At 40.7% G+C, this 16,043-nt stretch overlaps 2 protein-coding genes and 1 non-coding gene across 4 annotated transcripts; 2 read left to right on the forward strand and 1 right to left on the reverse strand.

The window, feature by feature from the left end:
- On the reverse strand, window positions 1-4,727 carry LOC146381309 (histone-lysine N-methyltransferase PRDM9-like). Of its 2 annotated transcripts, none has more exons than XM_084937281.1 (7): window positions 4,555-4,727; window positions 4,137-4,250; window positions 3,963-4,046; window positions 2,879-3,156; window positions 2,705-2,772; window positions 2,379-2,569; window positions 1-2,232 (listed from the first exon to the last, which is right to left on the reverse strand). In XM_084937281.1, exons 2-7 carry the CDS (start codon window positions 4,231-4,233, stop codon window positions 245-247), a joined length of 2,706 nt encoding a protein of 901 aa, XP_084793407.1. In that variant the 5' UTR covers window positions 4,234-4,250; window positions 4,555-4,727; the 3' UTR covers window positions 1-244. The 2 variants fall into 2 exon arrangements, with proteins under 2 accessions (XP_084793407.1, XP_084793408.1); XM_084937282.1 differs by having other exon boundaries at window positions 4,137-4,303.
- A 197-nt stretch (window positions 4,728-4,924) lies between these two features.
- On the forward strand, window positions 4,925-4,995 carry trnag-ccc (transfer RNA glycine (anticodon CCC)). Its single transcript has one exon. It is a non-coding gene; the product is annotated as a tRNA-Gly (tRNA).
- A 1,284-nt stretch (window positions 4,996-6,279) lies between these two features.
- On the forward strand, window positions 6,280-12,327 carry fbxw10 (F-box and WD repeat domain containing 10). The gene is made up of 12 exons (XM_084937285.1): window positions 6,280-6,862; window positions 8,253-8,405; window positions 8,560-8,690; window positions 8,833-8,940; window positions 9,041-9,147; window positions 9,281-9,484; window positions 9,629-9,750; window positions 10,529-10,683; window positions 10,794-10,936; window positions 11,019-11,177; window positions 11,285-11,583; window positions 11,665-12,327. The coding sequence occupies exons 1-12, from the start codon at window positions 6,304-6,306 to the stop codon at window positions 12,069-12,071; spliced, it is 2,547 nt and encodes an 848-aa protein (XP_084793411.1). The 5' UTR covers window positions 6,280-6,303; the 3' UTR covers window positions 12,072-12,327.
- Window positions 12,328-16,043: the final 3,716 nt, after the last annotated feature.

The raw sequence follows: 16,043 nt of genomic DNA on the forward strand, positions 1-16,043 counted from the left end.
TTACGTTGGTTGTTGTTTATTTTTTAGTGCAGTTTGACACTCAAAGACAAGTATTTGTTAGTGTTTTTCCTTTTTTAACTGGAAAAAAAATTAACTAAATGCTTTACAAGAAAAATAAAATAATGTTATGTACAGGACATTCAATAAGTCATCAAGTACGCAAGCGGGAAAGTGCAATTTAGTTTACATTTAAGCTCCTGTATTTCTTTTTAATTTAAAGTCTTCAAAAAAAAATGCGATTAGACTAAATGTGCATCTTCTGATGGTGCCTCCTGAGATGATAGTTTCGGGAAAAGCTCTTCCCGCACTGAGTGCATTTGAACATTCTCTGTCCCAAGTGAAGCATCTGGTGAGCTTTGAGACTCTGCGGTCGGCTGAAGCTTTTGCTGCATTCGGGGCAGCTGTACGGTCTCACCCCCGTGTGCTTTCTCTCGTGTCTCTTTAGATCTCCCGACTGCCGAAAGCTCTCCCCGCAGTGGGTGCACAGGTAGGGCTTCTCCCCAGTGTGAGTCCTGAGATGTACGTTGAGCTGACCGACATACGAGAAGCTTTTGCTGCAGTGAGGGCAGCTGTACGGCTTCTCGCCCGTGTGGATGCGCTGGTGCTGTTTCAGACCGTAGTGGTTTGTGAAGCCCTTTCCGCAGTCGTTACACAAGTACAAAACCTTCACTTGCCTGAAGCATGTGTGAGATTTGAAAGCTTTGGCAGTCATACAGTTCTTGCCACAGTGAGGACACGTATATTCTTTTTCCCCCTCCTGTTCCTCCAGCTGATCCGTTAGGCTGTCCGACTCGCAGTGTGAAAGATACTCGACGGGATGGTGCCTTTTAATGTGTTTAATAAGATAGCTCTTCATGGTGAAAGAGAACTGACAGAAGGAGCACGGGAAGAGCTCAGACGTGCAGTGATACTTCATACAAGCGTTACTCTTCTGATGCTGTTTAAGGTTACTAGGTGTAGTGAAGACCTTACCGCAGCGATCGCAGCTGTAAGATTTGGCCTCTACATGTACCATCTGCTCGTGCCTTTTCAGGAAACCAGACTTATTAAAGGTTGCTCCACACTGGCCACATCTGTGCTGCCTCAAAGTGCATTTATGTGCTTTGAGGTCATCTGGGTTTCCATATGTTTGTTTACAGCGATTGCAGCTGAACCATTTGTATTTTTTTAACTTCCCATTTCGGACAGAAGCCGCCTCTGGTTCAGCGGAGCTCCTCGCAGGCTGAGCAGGACTGGTAGCTCTTCGTTTAGGCGCAATGAGCTTAGTTATGGCAGAAACTCTGAATCTAGCTCCAAATCTCTGAGGCCTCTGAGAGGGAGGATTCTGGGCCGATTCAACGCTTTCACCGTCAGGCATTACATCGTCTTCGTTATTTTCAGCTGTGCTCTCCTCAGAGTGATGTTCATTTATGTGCTGCTGAAGGTGGTCCACTGAGGAAAACGCCAGTGAACATTCGCCACAGCTGAAGGGCAATATGTCGGAGTCCTCTGGATCCTCGTTTGTTTTTGTTTTACTCTGTTTCTGGTGACGTTGCAGGTGTCTGGTGAGGTCATTGTACTGACCGAAGCATTTCTGACAAACAGCGCACACGTACGGACGTATCCTCTCATGGACAGTCACCTTGTGCTTTTTGAGGGATGATTCCTTTGTGAAACTCTTACCACAATCTAAACAGTTTGACTGGAGTGTTTCTGACTCACCTGCACAAGACTCAGGAGCCTCAGTTGTATCCATAGCTTCTTGTTGGTTCTCATTTTCATTAATTTCTTCAGATACAACTGAATCTCCTGCCTTTAACAGTTCTGACTCTGGCGTTACACTCTCTTTGTTGCTGAGGACTTGCTTCTGATTGGAAGCTTTTCCTACAGCCTGCTTCCTATGAACTAACTGATGTCTGATTAAGCCAGATGCCTGGCTAAAGCTTCGCCTGCAATATGGGCAGCAATAGGGGCGTTTGTTGGAGTGAACACAAAGCTTGTGCCTCCTAAGATGAGGTATTTGCTTGAATGTCTTGCCGCAATCGTCACATGTTTTAGATTCAAGAGGATCAACAGACAGTACCACCAGTGATCCTGCAGCACTGGAGGCATTATTTTCTTCATCAGCTACTTCAGCACTTTCAGGCTGCGTGTGAAAGTATTCTGTGTGTCGCTGGAGGAAGGCTTTGGTGGTGAAAGACAACTGACAGTGGGCGCACAGGAAGATCTGAGTTGTACCGGATACAGTACTCTCTGCATTTTAGGAGAAAAAGGCGAAAACATCAACAAACAAACTATGAATCAAATTTTTAAATAACACAGTCAGGAAAATTTTACATGACTTTCGCTCTTACAACGATCACTTTTATGGACTATTGAGACTAGCAAAGTAAGGGTACCTGTTGCATTCAACTTCAAATACCACATCTGGGCCCAAGGATCACTAAAGTGGGCATGAAGTTTGCTGCTGGGCCACACCAAGAGCTCATCTCCAGTATTTATGGTGCGACAGCAGTGAAAGAGGATGCTACCTTTGTACTGGACTGCCAACAGATTTGCCTCATCTCTATGACGGGCATGGTTGACATACCTGTGTCAGGAGGGAGGAAAAAAAAAAGCATTTTCTAATAATGTACAAGCTGTACAAACTGTGATTTATTTTATAGAATATAATTAAAGATTAATTTTGTAATTCAACAGGAAACAACAGAAAAGAATTCAATACCTCATCCAGTTTGAGTATGATTCTTTGGCAGCATCAATGTAGTCATAGTCATCCTTATCTTTGTAAATCTGCAGTAAATTGGAATATTGTCACAAAATACACACGAAGAACAAAATATGCATCAAGAGGTTTAAACTTTTTTTTATTGTTTGGGTTTAATACATCCCAGCTCACCTCCCATGAGAAGTCACTTGCCATGGCAATCTCCCTTGTTGTCACTTCCCCCTCAAATGGTCCAAAATGCATTCCAGGAGACACTGCAGGCCCATAATTTAGGACCCCAATCCCAGCACTGGGAATACTAGATCTGCCTATCATCAGGCCAAAAGGCAGAGTCAGGAGGGCCCTCTGCATGATGCCCATGTTTGTTGGAAAATCGAGAATAAAAGATGGGCCATTAATGTTGTCAGGATCACTCTGGTCCTGGAAGAGAGTCAGGCACTCCTCGCAATCTATAAAAATGTAAAAACAAGGAAAAAAAAACGGAAAAAAGCTTATCTGGGGTAATTTTTACTGGACATACCACAGTGACAAATTATCAGTCAAATATTGTCATTATTATTATTAAATATTAATAAATCCTTGAATGAATGTGTAAACACTGCAAATATTTGTGTAGGTTAGGTCCTCATGGGGAGGACCACTGCTAAGTCATCCATCTAACACATTCTACAGTTCAGCTCTAGTTTACAAATGACAAAAACGTGTGGCTCAGAAAGACATGTACTGATCTACAGGTGTGTCCCTATTAAAATCTAAAGAAGATATAACCAGACAGAGAGGTAAGGTTAATGGGATAGAAAACTGAAATGTGTAAGTTTAAAGACTACTGAATAAGACCATAGCAAAACACTTTGACTTTCATTTAAGCGTATTATATTTACTTAGCAATGGTCCTGGAGTTGTGGTCAGAAGTTTTGACACACTTATTACAGGCCTGAATGTCAAGTTAATTTTTAACTTTTAACATTGCTTTGAATTATTCGATTTCCTGGGTGAAATGATTGTACAACATACATCGTTAAAAAACAAAAATTGGGCGCACAAGTTTATTTTGGATTTTCTCTAATCCACAAAGGGTTAAAAGTATACATACAGGTTCAAATAAATCCCTAACCCCCCTATTTGGTTAAATGCCCTGTAGCATGCTCGGCCAGTCTCTTTTGGTAGCAATGAACAGGCTTGTTGCATATTTCTGGCTGGATATTAGTTGTACCTAAACTGCAATAGCAAAAGAGTAAACATGGGGTTTGCTTACAAAAGCCATCGTCACCATCTGGGTTTTCTCCCTGCCCCACGGCGTCCAGTAACTTCTGTATTGGCGTGTCTGCTGGCTCTAAAACTGGCATCACAAGAGGAACAAAGAAACTATTTTAAAGGCTATATTACAGCACTGAATGTCAACGTTATTTGTAATGTCATTATAGTGTACCTGCAGGGGGGTTGTTTTCAATGGGAATGCACTCCTCAGTTACAACCACCTCCTCGGTTGTCTCAACCCACTCCACGCTGCTGCTTCTGTCCGTCATGAGTAAAAACTGGATAGCTGGTGGAAATGACCAGTCTTTACGGCAGTTGCTTACACAGGATGCATGCACACTGTCAAAAACATAGTAACATGAAGCTACAGCTAGCATTAGCTAACATTATCTCAGCACGTTAAACCTCTTTAGCCTTTAACATTACAGCTATACTACTAACACAGACAAAAAAAGGGACCAGCGGCAAAGGTACTATCAAATCAGTCTCCGATAGCTAATAACGAAAATGTGGCTATCACAGCACAAAACATGGCAAATGGCATTAATGCATGTGTAGTTAATAATATATAAAGAATAGAACTTTTGTACCAAGCTGACGTTCAACGGCTATATTTCTGGAGTTGTTTCGTAACTACCGTCCAAAACACGAAAGATTAAGCTGTTAGCGCATGACGCTTCACTAGAAACCACAAACTAAAGTATCCGAACCCTAAGCTACGGTCCCCCGGAAGAAAATAGAGCACACTTTCAGAATAAGAGTAAACGTTTCCTTCTTTTCAAATAAAAGTGGCAACGTTTTTCAAATGTGTGCTGTTCTTCTACTATCGCTTCCCTTTATCGTTTTCACATATCAGTAATATGTAAGGCGAGCATTCATAAACAAAAATACACATAATGGTCCAAAACACGACCAAGCTTCACGCCGATAAATTGCTTTCTATCAGCCCAGTTAACAACGGCGCCGCTGGTGTAGTGGTATCATGCAAGATTCCCATTCTTGCGACCCGGGTTCGATTCCCGGGCGGCGCACGAATGTTTTTGTTTTCCTCTGAAAGAGACTGCAAAGCTCACCTTAAGATTAACCATTTCATGCCCTTAACATTTATATTATATACCCTCCCAATATTCTTTGGGTTAGTTCTGAACTGGCCTATACATTTTTTCAGACCTCTTATTTAAAATTGCAATTCTCCTGAGCCATATTATGGAAGTTTGAATTATAGAGGCAGCTAGGTGATCTCAGGTGACCGAACCTGGTGCAAAAGGGCATGAGTGTGTATATAGTGTGTGTATACTGTAGACTATATTAAGAGTTAAAATACATTTTTTAATTTTAGGTTCCCTCCTCCTTTTCTGTGGTATACCCTTCTGGGTTCTCTACATTTTTTACACTCTATTTTTTTTGCGGAAAAAAACCTTTATTAATCTTTGAAGATGTATTTGACACTCTGAAAAAACATTATCACAAGAGTTCAATACACTTGGACACTTTTTTGATTATGCTTATTTATTTCTGAATGTGTCTGTTTGGAAACAAACAAACAAACAAAACAAATAGAGGCAGACAGCCTTTCACACTCAAATTAAAACCACCTTAACTTAATCACCTTATCCTAATCGCATGTATGTCTTTGGATTGTGAGAAACTCCACACAAAACCACCCAGCCACCGTCACTGTACCACCCTTGATTTAATTTGAGCTAATTTTCTTTATAAAGACACTTAATTTTATTATTAAACTAAAATATTTCCATTTTACAGAGTTTTATTTCATTTCTTATTTTTTTTTTACTCCATAAATTTTTGATTTCACATTATGTTTTCCTGTTGTTTTTTATATTCAAATTTAATTGAGCTTCTTTTCATGTTTAATCAAGCCATTTCCTTTGTCATATTACAATTCATTTTACTGAATAGTTATAATTTGTTTAACCAATTTTTGTTTTGAATGCTGTAAAACGGTAATTTGCCAACGTCTGGGATAAGAAAAGTACATTTTATCTTATTATTTTACCTTATGTTTCTGAAAGGAAAACAACCAACACAGCAGGAACAGCAATAACAACAACAATAATAATAATAATAATAATAATAATAACAATAATAATAATAACCCAACACCTCTGTAAATCACTCCAGGACACACTAAGCATTTAAATCTTAAAGGCTCTTGGATTTAGTGCCCACCTTGTAGTTTTATGTACCTAATAAACTGTCTCGCCTACAATCCCGCGCGAGCATCCATTCAGCTGCCGACGCGCTGAACTTGTTGCATAGCAACCAGTTGAATTGTCTCTGCATGTTTGTGTTCGTTGTGATGTTTAAAGACGAAAAAAATGTTGCCTGGCGCGGCCGTGGTGAATGTAAAGGAAACTACTGAAAGCGTCGACATGAAGTCTGTTAATGCCTCGGCAGAGGAAGTCAGCACCAAAACAGCGGAGGGATGCGTCAGTATGTGCGGTATATGTCCGACCTGCGTCTTTGCCTCCAGTCCTCCGGGTTCCAGTCGGTGTCTGTGGAAGGTGTCGGATGAGTTCAAGAGGAGGTTCGCGCTGACGCTCCTTTTACGCTGCAGGAGCATCCAAGTCCTCGAGAGCATCCAAGGTGTGCTGCGTGGCGCGACGTCGTGGACGCTGCACACCTACGCTAGGTCAAGAAGCCCCATCACACCTCAGGAACACCCCTTCCGCTTTTCCCACCAAGGTCATGATGGAAAACCCCTGGGCGTGAACGTGAAGGAAATCTGGAAGTGGTTCAGCAGCAGTCCGGACTGGGTCAAGTCAAGCTACGTTTGCCGTATTTTTTCACTGTGTGACTCCGAACTTTTACGGATGGTCGCCAACTTAACCAACGTGCTCCTGATCAGACAGAAAAGTGGATTCCTGGAGTTTAATGGTAAGATCTCAGGAATGGGAAAGTGGTTTCCACTGCACTGCAATTCCCGCTACAGACCACTAGAGGCCACCAACGACACATATACAGTTATAGAATATACACAATTATAGTAAAAGCAAATTCTTGTTCTATAAGCTTTGCGTTACAAGGGTTGTCTTCTCCCATAATGACTCCAGTGTTCGTCTCCATATAGTTATCGTTTAGCTCAGGGTTACCTTACTTAACAGAAGTCTAATCACATCGCTGCCATTTGGAGCCATTTAATAAACATTCCTCTACAAATATGCCATCTGGGCCAATTGGTGGGTTGGTCCAGCTAAGGTGAAGCACTGTGGAAACAAAAGAAGGCTGAGAGGGTCTGTACATGTAGAGAGGAGGGTTTTATTGGACAAGGATGCTGAATATGGAGCTGCTAGGCAGAGGAAAAGAGGAAGACCACAGAGGAGATTCATATTATTATTTATTATTAATTTTTATTAATCCTTTATTTATCCAGGTAAAAAATCTCATTGAGATTAAAAATCTCATTTCCAAGAGAGACCTGGCATCATGGCAACAAAAGTCACATACCACATAGGTATATAACATTTAAAACAAATACAATATCCCATACCAACATGTGTAAAATATACAATAACAGATCAAATTAAGAGTACATTAAAAACAATCACACTGAGTAAAAGAGCTGTTCTCTCGTTCCTTTAAGACAGACTTAAACTCTCCCAAGGTAACCAATTCTGATAATTTCAGTTCCTTCTGCAGATTATTCCAGGAAGCAGGGGCAGCGTATTTAAAAGCCCTTTTCCCCAATTCTGTTCTGATTTTTGGGACAATCAATTGTATGATTTTGTTCGAACGAAGGTTGTATTGGTTGTGGTTTTTACACATATAAACACATAAATAAGATGGAACCAGCCCAAGGAGAGATATTTGTAGTGAAGGAGGACACGGAGAGAGAAAGTTGAGATGATTTGCAGAAAAAGAAGATGATTTGATAATGCTTGAGGAAATTAAACCCATTTGCAATTTTGAGTTGAACTGTTACTAGTATTGTATTACAATAGGCACACCCCCCTCTGAGGCATCTTCTTGTATCATATACTGATTTTATTTAATTCTGTTTTTATTGATGATTTAGATTTAGTTATTGCATTTTATATGGATTTCAAATTATTGATATATTTACTTTATTAAACTGTAATTTCTATAGTATTAGATTTTACCTATTTATTTATTTTATCGTATTCAGATTAGCCCAATCCTGAAAAACTGTGTTTTATTTTATTGTGATATAACTAATTATTTTATTATGTTATATTTAATTTTGGGACACACCAACAAATTAATTTCCTAGTTTTTGGGATATATAAGGTATGTCTTATCTTTTCAGTAAGTAACCACGATAAGAATCATGACAATCAGGAGGAGTCTGAGGACCCTGCTCTAATGGTAGTGCTGGGATCCTCCAAGTCTGTGTCTGGGGTCAGCCGACACAGAGACTTCATAAGCTGCCTACCTGTTGATCTGTCCAAGAGGATATTAGGCAAGTCTTTGCATACTACTGTACCACTGCAGCCTGAATTTGTGAAGTGTGCCGATATATCCTTAAAGTAAAAATTATCACTTATGTCTGCATTTACTAAATATACAGTAAATGTTAAATTGAAAAGGTGCAATGCCGTATGTGTGTTTTGTAGGAATGTTAGGTGAGCATACTTTGATTCATTGCACGGCAGTTTGTCAATACTGGGAGCTCCTTGCGAAGGAAACCTTGGAGGAAATGAAATTCAGAAGAAATTTTCAGGGCCAAATTATTCCCATGATAGAGGTTGAGATTTTTTTTTTTTTACATTAAATGATATAAATATTTATAGTGGTTTTAATTAATGAAAATACTTTAAAAAAATCAGACTTCTTTAAAATAATTTTAAAAAATCTGATCAGTTCTAATCTTTTTTTTTCTGTTACAGGGGTGCAGCAGTGTTAATTTTGTGAGTCCTACTTATGCAAACATTGTTGAAATCCCAGTACCAGTAAAGGATGACAAGGAAGAAGATATTTATTCTACTGTCCACAAGGTTTCACAGAGTCGTACCCTCTACACAGTAAACATCAGCTTTTGGAATCAGCCGGAATATTCAACACAGTGATTGTGTGTTTATTTGATTGGTTTTGCAGCTCAAGCCATTTAAATCCGCTTATGCAAACATCAGAACCACAGCAGTGCAAATGGAAGAGCGAAATGTTTACTGCGGTGCATATTTTACCAAAGTGCTGCTGGACAAGTGAGTGTTGATTTCCCTTTATTTTATTATATTTTTCATAGTGCCCAAATAAGCTCTGAAAACAGGAATGAGAAAATGTTTCTACTGGTACAGCTGATGTGATTCAGAGGTGTGCGCTTATGTGTTTTTGCAGCGAAGATCCTTATCGGGTGTTGGACTATAGAGGAGGACTGCTGCTGGCCACCGGCTCAAAGGACCGTTTGGTGCGTCTCTTTTATGTGTCATCAGAAACAGAAGACGTGTCGGTGCTGAAAGGACACGTTGGAAGCATTCGGGCAGTGCTGCTCTGTGAGGACAGAGATCTGCTGATAACCGCGAGCTTTGACGCAAGTATCAGGTGAAAAATCATCTCATTTATGAGTAGAATTCTGTGAGTAGGTAATAATTGATTATGCAGAAGATGCTGACGACAATGCATTTGCATGAATGAATCTGATTTAATTGATTGTGTTTTGAAGTTTTCCTGTCATCACACTTTCAGGTGTTGGAATTTGAAGACAGACCGCTGTGACATGGCGCTGTACGGTCACACTGGCACCGTCAACTGTCTGGATGCTGATGCTGATAAACTTGTCTCAGGAGCTAAAGACTGTGCAGTTAAAGGTAAGCAGCTACTGATCGGTATACACCATCTTTACATGAGCTCACATTTACATGAGTGAATATAACCACACGTTGTCTTTATTAGAAAAAACCAAAAACCAAAAACCAAAAAACACACTTATCACATATTTTCATTTTCCTGTTGACAAATTGTCACATTTGGTCTTTTCTAAGAAGCAATTCGTATGTCTTATCTTAATCAGTGAGTTTCTTTTAGGTATTTTGGATAAACCCAAATGCAAACCAACCATTTAAGACATACCTGCATTCATATTTGTGGAGAAAAGATTATATGTCATCTAAAATATTGTCAGTGTTTCTTTTAATTATACCCATCTTCAACTGGACAATAATGCAGCATCTAAGCTGCTAGCCAGCGCTTGCATGTCACTCTCATTCTCGCTCTCCTTTACGAGTTTCCAGTGAAATTCAGTCCATTTTAAATTTTTATTTATTACATATCAAAGCTTCCACGGCTGGGCTGCTGTGTACATAGCAGAGCTACTGAGACCTTAAAACAGCAGTGGATCAGCTGATCAGGGTCTGTGAGCTGCAGTTTCTTTTAAAGAACTGCTGAAAACAGTTTTTATAGGTTAGCTTTTCCTGAATCTTTCTCCCATTATTTTTGGCCGTCGTTTACATCTGTCGTGTGGATGGAAATATGTATATTGAAATCAGTGTAATGTATGTATATTGTCATGTTTTTACCCTCAGAAAAAAAACTTCCCGTTAACATTTTCATATGTAAGCAAGCTGAAATGAACCATTGCTTTGCCAGTGTGGTGTCTGCAGACCGGGAAGCCTTTTAATGGTTTTAATTTCAAGCACCCCAGTCCTGTCCTATGTGTAAAGGTCAGCAAAACTACTATCTACAGCAGCTGTACACAGGGCCTTGTTAAAATATGGGACATGGAAAATGCAGCACTCCTCCGGGTGAGAAACATTTGTGGAAAATCAAATACAGAACACTTTGTGTTGTCTGAAGCAGATGAAACATTTCCATTTTTCCATATGTTGTTCATGAATGTCCCATCTTCCACAAGACAATTGATGCCCACAGGAGTGCAGTGAAGTGCCTGTTCCTTGACGACTGGCACCTTCTATCTGGAGACTGCACTGGCAATGTCATGGTGTGGAGCATCAACCATAATGTTGAGAAGTGTCTTATAACATTCAGCCACCAAAAGTAAGCATGTAACCTCTGAAGCTGCCATGTAGAACAATTTAAATGTGATCTAGGAATACGGGATCTTCTGATTGTTCTGCAGGGAGGTAAAATCTCTTACGCTGCTCTACCTTCGTGTTATTACTGGCTGTGTGGACGGAAAGATTCGCATATTTAATTTCCTCACTGGTGATTGTTTGAGAGAGATCACAGCAGAGACTGGAACAGGTCGTCTCCTGTCCCTGCACTTCCTTGACCAAAGGTGAGTCGGATGACTTGCATGAGCTTGATTATTTTTTCTTATTACACAATTTTTCTTAGTGCGATCTCTAGCTTGATTTTATACTTTGCCTCACTAATGTTCCTTAGTATATTAGTGAACACGATATACAGCGTGAAGCTCTTCCAGTTTGCCAAAGTGTTCTGGGATTATGCCAGTTCCTCACGAGGAGACCACTGTGATGTGATGCCACAGGATAGTTTGGTTTCTGAGAAATCTGCAGCTTCTCTCAGAAAGTTTCCTCTTTCCACTCCTGCGGGAGATCACATGGCACAGTTGCCTTCAACCACCCAAAAGATTCACAGCCATAAATGTATGAAGCCAGAGAGAGGTGAGCGGCTTCACCGGACCCACATCCTGTCCTCCCCCATTAAATGCCAAATACAACGTAAGCATGCTCAAGGTGGAAGAAAAAATATACTTTAAAATGAGTTGATTTGTGTTGTAAGTGAATTTTTTTCCTTCGCAGCCAGAGTGTGCAGTGAGATTGCTAAACAGTCAGTGAAGCTTAGCGAGAAGGCTGCAACTGAACGGATAAAGAAGAGAGGCCTTCATCATCCTCTGACACGGGACTGCATCCACCTCCGGGTTAACACTATCCTGAGGTCTCAGTGCACGGAAGAAGTCAGCATCAACATGGAGAGCAAGGCTAGACTGAGAGATTTGTGGGGTCCTCACACAGCTAAGGCTTCTCTGCACTCATCTCCAAAACAGAGCATGCACATGTGCTCACTGCAGGAAACGCATGATGGTCATCCCAGCAGGGCCAAGACCTGTGTCCCAGTTGTGAAACGAACTATCACTGAACATATGACAAACAAACCACAAGGCAGACAGGTTTCCACTGCCCCTAGGGACACAAAAAGAACCTTATAGTCTTTACACACTCAGGCCAATCAAAAGGTGGCCATAGACTTATCAATACATCTTCATAAGATCACAAATAAATCCAAAATGTTACAATAAAACTAGTCCCAGTTTATCCAGGATTAACTCTTTAAGTGGAAAGGATTCAGACTGCTGAGTGACACTGGTGGAAGCAAAGAGGGAGGTCACACAAAGCACTGACCAAAAACTGTCCAAGAGGCATACATTACAAAATGTGCATCAATAAATGTTGAGCACTGCACAATACATGCTTTGCAGATTTGTTTATCCAATGAACCTTACCTTGAAATATGTTGTTTCATTAAAATTCCACTAGAGGTCAGTATTGTATCACGTGATAGGTGGTTGAACAGTGACAAAGGCGTATGGTTCTGCAGTATGCTTGAGTTTTTTGTAACAATTACATTTACACAATAACAATTACATATCATCACTTTAACTTTCTTAAATAATTACATTTTGTTTCCTTTAGAAAATTTTCAGTTTTTGCATACTTTTTATGAAGGTTGAGTTAATGAGAAGAGGGATTATTTCTAACTTTAATTTGGTTTTGTACTTAGACTGTGTCAAAAAAGTAGACGTTTTAATAGTAGTTTAGTTTTTACAAGGAATAAAAACCAGTGAAACTATGAAATTCTCAGATTCCAGCAGCTTATTATACTTTCACCTGTCACTCACATCACCACTGACCCTTTTAGTTTATCAGTCTCAAAAACAAAAAAATAAATAAAATTAAGCAACATATCTTTGTAGTCTTTTGAAGCACTACAGAAGCTACAGAGGTAAACCAGCTGAGTGAGCTGGGTTTGTCCTATCCAGAGAGACCTTTCACCCTGCCACCTGCCCTCTAGGCCATGGTGCCTCGAGGGCATTATTGGAAGTCACGAGGGCTGAAGATCAGGGAGAGAAGGTCCTCTGCTTTAAGAGCAGCGGCACAACAGCTGGGCACCTTTGAATAACAAAGGGGTTATGAGGAGAACGGTCTTAGTAACACTTTGGGGAATCTCTTCTTTCATGAGCGCACTGCAGATAATTTGATTTGGTCTGCAGAGAACTGGGGAGAATGGCGCTCCCTTCGTTTTTCCTGCTGCGCTTAACCGAATCCCCACAAGCTGACTTTAGGTTCATCAGGCAGCACAGCCCCCCTTTTGTTTCATCAGGTACGGAGCCTCTTGTTGAGGAGTGTCAGAGCTGTAGGGGTGGATAACAAGCGTAAAATCAAAACAAAGTTAGAAAAGAGAAAAGTCTTCATGCAGGAATACTCCCAGACCTTTGAGCTAGCCCTAGAGTTTGCTTGGGGAGAGGAGGGTACAGGTTTATTTATGTACGAGGAGAAGAGGGAAAGAAATGACATGTAAGACGCTCAAAGTTAAAAGAAAAAAAAAGGTTGGAAGGGTTGGAAGTGGGGGAGAAGGCAACAAAAGGCAATTCAGTGTGCCCCAGCTGACATCAGTCTACATGGATCTGCATCTCCAAAGGTGCATATTTGCATCATAGTTCATTTGTCAAATTAATTTTTCAAATGTTGTCATGCTGTGTCAGCGGCAGGTTTGAGCTTCCAACTTCATCTTGAATAGTACCATCTTTGCAGGCCAAGTCAGTCATGGTACAGAATGTGATTAAGAAAATAACAATCTGCTTTACTTTTGTATTTGCATGTAACTCAGACGGGTGGCTGCCTTGCCCCGGAGCCAGTCAGATATCGCTGCGTTACTAAGTCTAGCAATATGGGCATCAGATGCAAAAGCTCAATGAATATGCAAATCACGTCATTCTCATGGGGAACTGAGTCATGATAAAAATGGTTTCCAAGTGACATACAACCATGTACTGCTGAATCTAAAGAAAAAAAAAGGAAGAAAAGAAAAGTTGTTGGAGAATGAAATTTGGGGTTAAACAAGGATCTTTATGAATAAGTTCAAGTTCTAACAGAGTAGTGACATCAACACATGGGAGCGATGACAAGTGCCTTGATCTCAGGACAGCTTTAAATGCCAGGCCACACGGCCAGCACTCTTTCCAACCGTCCCCTGTTAGCATCCAATGAAGCCAGGCTGGAAACAAGATCCATATGCCTTTCTGACCTCATTTGCAGATAGAGATCATAAGCGAAAGGGAATACAGCCACAGTGAAGGGAGGCAATTAACGGGAACACCATTACTGAGATATGGGACTGATTAACAGCCGCATCCAGCCAAGCCAAATAGATAAGAGGGAATCTGATTGCTCATTGACTGCTTCTCTGTGGTGCCTCCTCAGTGAGCAGGTTCTTGTTTTCTGGATGTTGGAACATGCGGATATCAAGGCCCCCTTGATTGAGCCAAAAGAGAGTAGGGTGAAACCGCCGTGACCGCACATCAGGAAGATGATCAAAGAGGCTACTGCTGGCTTCTGGCTTCTCATATACAAGGCTAAACCCCAACAGATGATTGTGCAAAGTTGTTACTCACAGAGGGCTCAGTGCTAACACATGTCGTAGTGCAGTGATATGAGCGACACCTCATGTACCGGTCACTCCATTTAAACGGTCATTATACAGTTGGACTGTAAAAGACGCAGATACTTTTTTCCCCCTCCTCGCTCTAAATTTTGTGTGTGTCTAATTAAGTTGAAACATTTTTGTTTCCCATTTATGAATTGACTGATGTCCTCCGAGACCATCTGCTGTTATAACGTGACATCTGGAATGTATTGTGATAATTGCAAAGAGATTATTTTACCTCTGCAAGTTCTATTTTATACTAAAGACAAATGCAAAACAAACAGAAACAGCTTTAATTAAACACACTACTGCTTTAACAGCAGAGGCTATAGCATGTATCACATTTACTAGTATTTTAAGGTACCACTGATTTATGGCGCTCGTCCTCTGGGGGCCAAATGTCTCCATTTATAGAAATCTTCAAGCCTGTGTGTGGCAGCCAGTCAATTTGTGTGTTTTTAACTGACTCTCAGTCTCTGGTAAGGTGGTTTGTGTTAACTTAAGGAACTGATGAGAGACATCTTTAAATTACTGCAAGCTTCATGTGTATATTAGTATAAATAGCCTCTGCAACCACTGAATAGGATTCCCAGCCCACTTCTATGTGGGCTTACATTGCATGTCAGCGCGATTGCGTTTCAGTACACGGTTATTAAACCAAAGTGAAAGGTGTCTTGAATTGACCTGCGATCTCAATGGCCCTCAGTCTTCACAGAGCTGTTCCAGACACTTGTAGGCGACAGTGTTAAGTGTCATAATTTCACTATTTTCTCAGACATAAATGCAGAGACGTAAAAGTCAAAGGTCAACTGCATAAAACTTCTCTATTTAGAGGTCAGTAGACGCAATATTGTCTGGGGAGAGGGGGTGGAGTGGCACCTTGGAACAAGAAGGCAATTCACAGAGGAAGAGTTTAGGAAAAATGGCATCTGGGTCTACTTCCTGCCACAAGACGAATAGAAAATTAATTGTAACACAGACTACAAAGCTGTTCATGCACCACAGAAGAAGAATAATACACTTAAGTGAGCCCAGAGCTGCAGTGGAGGATTAGAGGTCTTGTGCTGGATGCAGTTCTGCTTCAGTGAGTACGTGAGTGGTGGCTGGTTGCAATACCAACTGTTTCTATTTACAGCTCTAATTTTTTAAACCAGCGGTCCCCAACCTTTTTTGCGCCACGGACCAGTTTATGCCTGACAATATTTTCACGGACCGGCCTTTAAGGTGTCGCGGATAAATACAACAAAATAAAACTAGTACCGGTACCAAAAAAAGAAGATTTATTCATAACACATGTGAAAAGACCCAGGAAAACCAAGTTAACGATAAAAACGATAACAAAATAACGCTGAAAACCGATAAAAACCCTGAAAACCATACATTTTCACACCTGAGCCTCAACTCTCGCGGCCCGGTACCAAACGACTCACGGACCGGTACCGGTCCGAGGCCCGGGGGTTGGGGGCCGCTGTTTCAA

The sequence above is a fragment of the Perissodus microlepis genome, chromosome 8 (genome assembly GCF_051167445.1).
Source record: "Perissodus microlepis isolate ML-2025 ecotype Zambia chromosome 8, ASM5116744v1, whole genome shotgun sequence".
Taxonomy (NCBI): domain Eukaryota; kingdom Metazoa; phylum Chordata; class Actinopteri; order Cichliformes; family Cichlidae; genus Perissodus; species Perissodus microlepis.

Excerpts from the sequence above, each read along its gene's own strand:
- LOC146381309 (XM_084937281.1), bottom strand. The coding sequence starts at position 4,233 with ATGACGGACAGAAGCAGCAGCGTGGAGTGGGTTGAGACAACCGAGGAG. Across the intron at positions 2,773-2,878 it reads CAAGTGACTTCTCATGGGAG|ATTTACAAAGATAAGGATGA; the intron begins GTGAGCTGGGAT and ends AATTTACTGCAG. Across the intron at positions 2,233-2,378 it reads TTTGAAGTTGAATGCAACAG|AGAGTACTGTATCCGGTACA; the intron begins GTACCCTTACTT and ends CCTAAAATGCAG.
- fbxw10 (XM_084937285.1), top strand. The coding sequence starts at position 6,304 with ATGTTGCCTGGCGCGGCCGTGGTGAATGTAAAGGAAACTACTGAAAGC. Across the intron at positions 8,941-9,040 it reads TTTATTCTACTGTCCACAAG|CTCAAGCCATTTAAATCCGC; the intron begins GTTTCACAGAGT and ends TTGGTTTTGCAG. Across the intron at positions 10,684-10,793 it reads AAAATGCAGCACTCCTCCGG|ACAATTGATGCCCACAGGAG; the intron begins GTGAGAAACATT and ends ATCTTCCACAAG.